Source organism: Limulus polyphemus, unplaced genomic scaffold (genome assembly GCF_000517525.1).
Source record: "Limulus polyphemus unplaced genomic scaffold, Limulus_polyphemus-2.1.2 Scaffold18, whole genome shotgun sequence".
In the NCBI taxonomy this organism is placed as follows: domain Eukaryota; kingdom Metazoa; phylum Arthropoda; class Merostomata; order Xiphosura; family Limulidae; genus Limulus; species Limulus polyphemus.
In genome coordinates this window covers 1,670,864-1,682,006 of record NW_013665628.1, presented here as the reverse complement: position 1 = coordinate 1,682,006, position 11,143 = coordinate 1,670,864, and the positions used below count along the sequence as shown (strand labels likewise).

Below are 11,143 nucleotides of genomic sequence, written 5' to 3'. Positions count from 1 at the left end.
CACTTGAGTTACTTGACACCCCCCCCCCCAATTTTTTTTCTACGGGCACCCTTGCTTGTGGTATTTAGGAAGTCAGACTAAGAGATACATACAAGGCTGTTAATGGTTTGTATCTACATATGAACGGCTATACGGTAATATTTTATTTTTCTAGCCAGGAACAGTTCTAGAGGGATTTGGGGGCTCTCTATAATTTAATAAGATAACTCATCAGACATAGGCAGGAATATAAAGCCGCATTTTCCACTGGGTAACTTGGTACATTTCTGTGAATTTAACTAAAATTTGGAGGCCCAATCGAGCTGTACCTTTTCCTACTCCCTTGCAAGTACAAAGCAAAATGTCTTACGACATTCATAAAATGACGCCAGTTTTTGTAACCTTCATACAATTATTTAAAACCGAATAAAAATATAAAAGATGAAAGTTCTCATTATAAATTTATTTGCAGACTTTTATATATACAGCCCTTCTACTAGGGCACAACCTTAGTTCAGCCATCTTTAATTGGATAATTTGTTTGCAGCAAAACCTTAGTATAGCCATCTTTAATTTGTTTGCAGCAAGCTATATCTAGAATAGCGTTTCAGTTTAGCTGTTACCTATAATCGAAAACGTTTTATTAGACCAACACTGAACCAGTATATGTTTGAAATACAAATTGATCATTTTTATTTGATCCATTAATGTTAGATTGAAGAAATAAGTAACAATGAAAATAATTTAATTGGCTATATTACTAGGAGTAAAAATAAACTAACTGGTTAGTATCCATTTTTAGATTTCTTACAACTTTGTATCTAGAACGTGTGAAAATATTAACATCGTAAGGATCGTGTCCCGAATTTAAGCGTCATAAGCTCTCACGCTTACCGTTGAACAACTAGAAAGTAAGGGCAAAAATTATAAATACCTAGAGTTATTGCGTTTTTATAACATTAAGATCTTTATTTGCGCTAACTTTATACATATGTTCAAGTTTGAATCCTACGCAAATTTCTTTGTAATGTAAATTCACTCTACAATCTTTCTATTGTAAGATTTAACGTAGGGGCGGCTTTGTTACAGCTCATTGTCTAGTTTTGTGCTAAACAACAAACAAACGAATTCACAACTTTCGAAGTCTATTCATAAATGTTTTCCAAACTTGGTATCTGTTGCTTATTAGTGTTAGTTATCGGTAGTAATGATGTTATAATTTATGTATACGAGAGGCATGGCTACCCTTCCGCGGGACCTATATTCCTAACAGAGCTCGATAAGAAAGACTGACATGTTGACTCTTCGTGAGAATTACAAGAAGAAGAAAAAGAGGTAAGTAACAAATAATAATAATTATTATTATTACCGAATTAAATACCAATAATGAATAAATAATTCCGTAATTCATTAGTTCTGTAAATTCTGGAGTATAAGGCCCCATATACAGCAAAAGTAAATCTCCATAGAAACAACATGTCTTAATTAGCGTGCATAATCAACTTTACAGTTTTGAGTTGAAAAAAACTAAGCAAACAGATACCGACATTTCTGAAACAGATACTTCACACAATGTCATATCTTGAAAGGAAACACACAAAGACAGTCTTAGGTAGTCTAATTATGAAAAATAACAAAATCAAAATAAGTACATTATCTTCATCTGTTTCAAGGACACATTATTTTGTTCATTTTTTCAATGCAGTTCACGACTATATCGCTGCTTTATACCATTTGTAACTCTAATTTAATTTTGATCTTTAAATACTGTTTTTTCGACCATATGTTCCGACTGTTATTATTTTGTTTACTTATTACAGTACTTGAATACAACGGTGTGAATGATACAAAGAAAGTGAATTGTTTGTTTTTAGATATTCACACAAATTTACCCAAAAGATATCTGCGTTAGGCATCCCTAATTGTGATATGATAGAATACAGAGAAGGCAGCTAGTCAACAGCACACACCGCCAACTCTTGAGTTCCCCTTTTCTATCCAAATAGAGGGATTTGATCACCCATATAAAGAACCCATGGCCCCATAATGCAGAGCGCGATTCTTGTTTTATATTTAATTTTGTGCGATAAGGGACGCGAATGCAAACACGCAAATCTGTAGCTGGGCACGCTAACCACCGGCCTACATAAGTGAAACAAACATTGTCGGAAAGACCTAGTTGTTGAGCTTCCACTGACTCAAACAAATTACCGAGCTTTCCCGTTTTTTCATTAACTGTAATTTTTAACGTCCTTGAGCTTGAAACTTCCTGAATATCCTGCATTGAATCAGAAAATATCAATCGACATACGTATATATAAATAATGTTTCATTATATGTATGATCTACAGTTTCTACTGAGGTTAAAAACAAACTATACCGAAGGCTGAGACAAAATCAAATGCCCTCGTCTATTGTCTCGATGGTTATCCTATTAAAATTACTAAGCTATTGATCTCTGAAACTGTACAACATTTTGCGGTTTTTTTTTGTTGATCTACACACTTTACTGGTTACAAGTACATAATATATTTTACGTTTTCAGCCAAGTTCAGAATTTTTGCTTCAGAGCTTTAAACTGTAACATAATCTTCAGAAAATAGGAGAAAATAAAAAAAATCAATAAAGGTTGAATATTATAAAAGAAATAGGAAACATTAACTGTCATAATCCTTAACACCAGTTAGAAAAAGTTTCTAAGGGTCCTCATTTAATAAGATTCAAAATCGATTCTTTTACCTTATTTGAAATATCTCTTATCTCTATCTGTTGATATTTGTATTTAGCGAAACATTTAACACTATTCTCTTATCTCTATCTGTTGATATCTGTATTTAGCGAAACATTTAACACTATTTCGATAAATACCTTTTTTGTGTCTAGCAATGGCCTGGTGATTAGAGGCACTCGTATTACAATCTTTGAATCGTATCACTGAACATGCTCGCTCTTTCATCCGAGAGGCGTTATAATGTAACGGCGAATCCCACTTTTCGTTGGGAAAAGAGTAGCCCAAGAGTTGGTGGTGGGCAATGTTTACTAGCAGCCTTCCCTCTAGTTTATCTCTTCTAAATTAGGGACGAGGTAGCTTTGCGCGAAATTCAACAAACTAACTAAGTGCGTTTTTGTTTTTACTTATCTCGAAACGTAACACCTATAACGTATATAAGTTTATCACACCGTATAGGAAATCTGCTAAACATAAAACATTTGTCGCTTTCATTTGAATGATATTACCGCGCTCGAAGTAACATGAAGAGCTTGGAATTAATATTTCAGTGTTGAATCAATAACATGAGATCGAAATAGGAGCCCAACTTGGAACCACTTTCATGTTATTCGTTTTCCTGTTCCACGAATTGGACATTATTATCATTTATATTATACAATTTTATATATTATGGGCAAAATACGGTGAAAAACACGAATACAAGGACAACAAATACGAGAATAATGGTCAAGAAAACAAAATTCTAATTCTAATACTATGTTGTATTTGAAGATAAGAAATAAAATACGTTCATTATTTTATCATTAAATCCAATAATTGAAACAGCCTTGCAACTAAAGTAGGCTAACAATAACTTACCAAAATATACTGGTTTGTCGCATTTAGGGCAGTTTGGCATTGCTATGATTATTATATATATATATTTTTCGTTCTGGGAGTTGAAAAAATTTCTTCGAGTTTTTTAATTTACTAAATTTTCTGGAAAAAATACAGGATATAGACGGTATTGTTACTGAAACTACGTAATGTATGCCACCTGCAAATTGTGAAAGCTCCTTTCCTAGCTTAATTATACAAGTTTAGTGCCGTGTGCACACCAAAGCCCCCTGCTGTCAGGGTACCTGTACATGTGCAAACAGACAAGTTCAAAACACAGGTGTTCAATAAAACGTTGACTGATTAGAGTGAATTTCTTTCTATTATTTATTTGTTGCACCTACAAGGTTTGAATATCCGTATATATCGTGGACCTATTAGAAACTTGAGACTTATTAAGTTAGAATGCAAATACCAGTACATACCAGGGTAAACTGAATTATTGCCCGAACTTTCAAAAGAAACTGTCAGTAGAATCTTGCTTTTAGTAGTCAATGTAATTATCACCATTTACGATCGCACGCGTGTACTTCTTTTTCGAAAACTCCAAAACAGAGAATATTAATAAAAAATAAATTCTAATGTGGTCCTATGCTTGTTGATCGAAACTTGGCCTTCACTTTGGTGATATAATGTACATTTTTAATATGTTATTATAAATCAGAGTGTTGTATCTCCCTTACTAGAAAAAGTGAGAAACTTGTTGGTTGGTTGGATGGATTTCACGAGGGATGTTTGTATTAACATCCACAATTTTGGAGAGATTGACTAGTTGGAGAGCAGCTAATCAACACCACGCACCGTCAATTCTTTGGCTTCTGTTGTTAGACTGAATAGTAGAATATGACTGTCTCTCGCATAAGAGCCCCAAAGTGTAGGGCGCGATGTGCTTTTGTTTTTGTAATGGTAAAGGGACGCGAACGAAACCTCGACAGTACAGTTCCCTAAGCTGTGGGCAGCGGTCAAGTCAGAAAGTGTTGTAAATTTGTAATACAACATATACGTGTTTTCATTTATAAGTTACCGAAAGCGATTTTGAAAAAAAAAATGTATAGATAAAGAATAGCCCGAGGAGCTTTTTGTATAATCTATTAAATCATTATTTGACAAAAGTCTGTGTGTGACCACTTATAACTGGCGAACAATTGGACCAACTGTTATCAAATTTGGTAGATATTCTTTAGGGCCCCGAGGAGTGACATAAGGGATCTGAGCCCTATGTCATCCTCAAGGGCCCTATATCTTCCCCATGTGTTGAACGGGTATGTCAGTTAGTATGATCTTTTCACTAATCAGGAGCAGTAAACCTTTCTATGTTTTATTTTCACCACTTCTGTTGTAGATTCATAGAAGTCGACTACTATAAGCATTGGTACTTTCAATCTGAAAAGCATTTTGTGCGTACTTGAGATAAACAGCTAAGTTAAGATAGTTCCTACTTTTAAATTACTGATCAGAGGGTGAGAAGCCAGTCAGCAGCGCCAGCCGCCACACGGATACAATCTGACCTTAATCCGAATAATTGGAATGAATGACACTCTTATAACTCACCCACCTGATCATCACGGAGCGAACTTTTGACCTTCCGATCATGTGAAGTTTTATTACATTCTTATAAAAGTTCGTTAGCTTATAGAAAAATCTGTAAATATGTATTCTGGGCCGGGCGTGATCTAGTGCTAGCGTGTCGGGCTGTGAATCTAAAGATTCATGGCTCACATCCTGTTGTCGGAAAACCCGCGTTCTGCACTTTGGAGACATAGGTGCGTTTGAAGAGTAAGAGTCAACCACTACTCGTCAGACAAAAGTATCTTAAGTTGACGGTGAGGGCTAGTGAGTAGCTATCTTCACTCTAGTCAATCATTTTAAAATTACAGATGGTTATGCGAGATGTCACTTTGTGCAGCTTTGGGAAAACATATAAGAAAAGGAACTAGTGCCGACTTTGTATATAGATCCTTCAACTCTTTTTCATTTATATAATGATTAATATTCACTGAAAATTTAAAAAAAATTCTTTGAGTATGACTGATGTACTGTTTAGCTAATAATCCAACATTACTCTTAAAGGTAGACTTAGAGGTGTAGAGCATTAATATAACATGAAAAGAAAAGCTAGTACTTATGACAAGGAATTAAAAAACAAAAGAATTACTACATACTAACTAAGAACGTTTTATTTAAAATAATCGACGTTTCGGCAGTTACCGGTTGATTTTCTCAAAAGTCTAGCTGATCCTGAGAGACCAACTCCACCGAAACGTGGATGGTGAACCATTTCTAAAAACAGCTGATTGAAGAATGTATACCTCGGTGTAGCATTCTTTATGTAGATCGTCATTCAACTGTGTTACATATATATATCATTTGACCACATACAGGTAGTGAGAGCCTAGGATCAGCTATATAACCACAAAACTCCACTGGCCCTTTGACCATCTGATATGCTTGGGGTATCAATCCATTCTCTGCATGCGTTGTTTCTCAGTCACATGAGGCCTTACGACTGCAGGTCCCCTGGTATGTAAATAAACATTATTTAGTTATTTCATTATTGTTTACTAGCTGTAGCACCCGTCTCCTGGACGGAAGTTATGTAAATTCATGATTAATTAAAAGTTCTCTTAGGACATGAAAAGTTGCTTCCATAAAATGTAATTGTAAAAATCGCAAAACGCAAAATGCAAATCTGAAAATGTGTTTTTATCTCCCCATGGACCCAGCAAACTTTCATGCTAAATTTGGTGGGTATCTATCCACAGGAAATGAGGTAGTGGTAAAAAGCGCAAAAAAGCAAAAAACACCCATAAAAACTGTAAAACGCAAAATGCATAACTGAAAATTTGTACATATCCCCGCATGGATCTAATGAAACGCCATATCAATTTTGGTCAAGATTCATCTACACTCTGCGAAGTAATTACATGGACATACAACAAACAGTACTATTATATTTATACAGATTTTGAAACATTAATTTCACTCTCCAGATGAAACTGTTCCTAAAGATTTTGGACAGTGCAAACTTTCATTAGTGTTGCTATTGTTATCCTAAGCCAACACCCCTATTCTTTATTGGGGGGGGGGGGGGCTTTACCAGTCTCAAGATAGCGATTCCAGACCCTACTGTTTAAATGTTGAGAAACATTAAAATGCAACTGCTATGAGGTGCTGGAGATTTAATTAAAGTGTATCAGTATCTCTTTTCACAGTGTTTTTAAATTATAAGCCTATTTCACAGTGTGTGGCAAATTAAGATGGTTGTGCTTAACACCAGAAAACAAAAATCGTATCTGTGGTAGTAAAAGGTAGTTTACTGTTTTATATGATGGAAAATCTTTAAAAATTGTATTCCTAAATGCTTTGGTAAACACTCTCCTAATCTGAAAGCGAAGCGTTGATCATTTTGTCATGTTAATCACATCGAAAAGACCGCGTGACATACTGTGTGACAAATATTTTCTCCCCCAATTAATTGTTTGTTTTTAGAACAAAGCCACATTTGGGAATCGAACCCCGGATTTTAGTGTTGTAATTCCGTAAACTTACCGCTGTCCCACCGGGAGACCCCGCCATTAATGGTCAGTTGATTGTACTAACTATTGCCCAAAGAATTAAGGGTGTTTGTAATCAACTACATCTCGGCCAGTAAGTTTCATTTCATTTGGTTGTTGTTAAGCGCAAAGATACACAATGGGCTATCTGTGCTTTGTCCACCACGGCTATCGAAGTCCGATTCGTAGCGTCGTAAGCCTGCAGACTTAACGCTGAACGACTAGGGGAGAACTATTAAGTATTTAGGCCAAAACCAGCCATTCTGGGTACAAGCGAACGGTTGGTCACCTGTTCTTTCATAATTGAAACCTTGCACATGATAAGACCATCAGAACATGTGATCGGTTTATCTCTAAAACTTTTTAAGATAATTTATGGGCTTCATAAAGCCATATACATGTCTGTGTAGACGTCTTTAAAAACACATACATTTTTTATCATTAATAATGAATGAAACAAAATTCTTAGTGACATCTGTATGGTATTTTTAATCAAAATCATATTCCAAAATGTATTAACATTAATAAAATCACATTTTCTCTTTTTTCGTTGTTTTATCAAAAAATAAAATAAAAAACGTACCTTGAAACCTTTTCAAAGATTTAGAAATTAATCTTTTCCTCTATAATTACTTTTGTTAAGAGAGCATATTTAAGACTGAACAGAATAATTTTTAAAGAATAATTTTAAAAGAATAATTTTATAAGAATAAATTGAGCACTTTTTCTAATTTTAATAATTATTTTTCAATTGCTTATCTATAATGCTGTAGGTAAGAAGCCCTACTAATAAAATAAGATGGTTTGCATTTCTTACTTATTCGAAATTTCTCTTGTGTGCCTTAGTGGGAGGTAACATATTGGATTAGAGATCTGAGGGTCTAGAGTTCGATAATAAGTGTTCCCAAATATACGTTGCACCTTCATCTGCGGGTGTGTTATACAGAGTGACTATCAGCCCCGCGATTTAGTTAAAAGTAACTACTTGAAACCTTTACTCTGATCTGTAGTTCTGTATTACAGATGGCTGTGTCTGGACCATAAGAGGTCTTTGACCCGGGTTTTTAGTACATTGTGTGCATAAGGTATCGTTCAAATAATTAAACAAACTACCCTGTGAAGCCTAATCTTGTGGAATAAGGAAACAGCTTAATACGATAGTTATTCTTACTTTATTATTTGTTTGTTGTTGTTTTTATTAATAGTTACCAGTTAATTTGGCAAAAGGACAATGCAATAAGAACAGTAAGGTAAGGAGTGTTAACGTGCAATTAACATGAACCAAAAGTTAAGGTATTTATGACAATGCAATAAGAACAGTAAGGTAAGGAGTGTTAACGTGCAATTAACATGAACCAAAAGTTAAGGTATTTATGATATTCCGTTATGATAAATAACGACTATTCTTTTTCATAAAAGAGTTGGGTGTGGCCTGGTAGTTTGCGTGTCAGATCATAGAGTCCGAGGTTTGAGACACGATGCTGATGAACATGCTCCGAACATTCAGCTATGGACATATTATATAAGTGAGAGTCAATTTTGTTATTCGGCTAAAAGAACCGGACAAGGCTCTTGTGGCGACGAATGCTACTTATTGGATATTTGACCTCTGGTCAGTAGGTCAAAATTAAGTTTGATACACCTGAGCCTTTTACCCAGGATATGAGGGTCCACTTCTTGTTCCAGAAAAAAAAAATCAATTGTGCTCTACACTTTTACTAGCCCAAACGTTGACGGTGGGTGGTTTTGACCAGCTGTCGCTATTATCATTAACGGCGACAATACCTAACTGATAAAACAATGACTTTTGGTATTTATAAGTAAGAAAGCGAGAACAGTATCTATATAAATATAATAGTAATGTCTGTTGTATGTCCATGTAACTACTTCGCAGGGTTTGGATGGATTTTCACCAAAATTGGTACGGAGGTTCATTAGGTCCATGCGGGGGTACATACAAATTTCCAGTTTTTAATTATTTTTTGTGTGGTTTTTATAGGCGTTTTTGATTTTGTTATTTACACTTTTTTAACACTACCTCACCTCCTATGGATGGATCTTCACCAAATTTGGCATGAAGGTTTGTTGAGTCCATGGGGAGATACAAACAAGGTTTCAGTTTTGTTTTTTGCGTTTTGCGGTTTTTATAGGCGTTTTTGATTTTTTTATTTACACTTTTTAACACTACCTCACCTCCTATGGATGGATCTTCACCAAATTTGGCATGAAGGTTTGTTGAGTCCATGGGGAGATACAAACAAAGTTTCAGTTTTGTTTTTTGCATTTTGCGGTTTTTATAGGCGTTTTTGAGTTTTTGGTATTTTTACCACTACATCGCCCCTTGTTGATGGATCTTTACCACATCTGGCATGAATGTTTGTTGGATCTATGGGGAGAAACACGCAAAGTTGCGGTTTCACACTTTGTGTTTTGAAGTTCTTATGTTTTTTTGTTTTTGCGACTTCCAATACCTTGAAGTGCACCTTTTTAAGCGCCTGACTCTCGCAACCATAAATTGCTACCGGCCAGGCCATCATTTTTAGCATATTTACCTTGATGTTCTTCTCAAGTGACCGATCTGTCCAGAATTATGTGAGGGACCTGACTACTGGTCTTGCCATGCCTAGTCTAGCACGAATCTTTTTGTCACAGTTGCTGTTTTCGCTGATGATTGCACCCAAGTGGTGACTTGTTCGAGAAAGGTACCTCGACAGTAGATGTTAATTATTGCACCTTTTTCCTTGACTTGTCATTACCTCCGTCTTGGCGATGTTTATTCGGTAATGATTAATGCTTAGTAAATACTAGCTGGAGTACTTGTCCCCTGGACAGAAGTTGTGTAAATCCATGATTAATGAAAGGTTGTCCTAGGACATGAAAAGTTGCTTCCCTTATATGTAATTGTAAAAAAATTTGAGATTCATGGCTATTGGAAACTACTGGGAGTAAGCTGGACAGCCCATCAGACGAATGAGTCAGTACTGGAGGAAGTGTGGGCAAAACGGCAACTTATTGAGGACATCAGACAACGCAAGTTGAGATATTTTGACCACATAACCAGTGCAAACAATATCTCAACAATCATCCTGCAAGGGAAGATTGAAGGATGCCACTCGCGTAGACGACAGCCCAGAAGATGGATCGAATGACATGACGAAATAGATCGGATTGTCATTGGTTTAATGCACCAACAGGGCAAGAAACAGGAACCTATAAAAGATTATGATGTCACATACCATGGTCTCCGACTCTCAGCAATGAGGAAGAAAACAAACTCATTACCGGGTATATTTTTGTTTGTGATCTAAGTACATATATTGCTTTGGTCGGAAGTTAACGTTGTAGTAGCTTGGATTGCTAAAAAGTGACTTACCAAAAGCGTATATTGGATCTTGAATGGAATTGGACCTTAAATTGTCTCTATGTAAACTGTGGAACCACGAATGTAATCAGAAACTAATTTCGCAACATTCGTTACTGCAGGTAAATTTATTTGTATAGTTTACATGATTCAAACTATTGTGACACATGGTACGATAAACCCAACCTTAAACAACTTATATTAACATGATACTTTTTGTGACGCAGTTTTAAAAACTTTATATATTTTGTAATCAAAATTTATTTTTCTGTTTATCCTAAAAATATCTGATGGTAACATAACTCTGATGGCATAAAAATACGCGATAATAATCTACGCATATATATATCGATTCACACTTTTATGAGTAGATGGCAGCACTAACTATATAGCCATTGATTTTAAAACGATCCCGCTAAATTTAGTTTTTTTTTTTTTAATTAAGCACAAAGCTACACAAAGGGCTATCTGTGCTTTGCCCACACGGGTATCGAAACCCGGATTCTGGCGTTGTAAGTCCGCAGACATACCGCTGTGCCACTGGGGGCCACGCTAAATTAGATATAATCCTTATTTTCTTTAGTGATTAACACACATAAGTATATATATATATAGAAATACATATTTCTGTTTTCTACCTGG

General features: G+C 35.3%; 1 protein-coding gene across 1 annotated transcript in view; it reads right to left on the bottom strand.

The window, feature by feature from the left end:
* The window catches only part of LOC106457769 (cysteine-rich protein 1-like), a 10,292-nt gene extending 6,396 nt beyond the window's left edge, over positions 1-3,896 (bottom strand). Inside the window, exon 1 of the mRNA XM_013917216.2 lies at positions 3,569-3,896. Within this exon, the coding sequence (XP_013772670.1) occupies positions 3,569-3,608 (40 nt within the window). The 5' untranslated portion in view covers positions 3,609-3,896. The remainder of the gene's footprint in view (positions 1-3,568) is intronic.
* Positions 3,897-11,143: the final 7,247 nt, after the last annotated feature.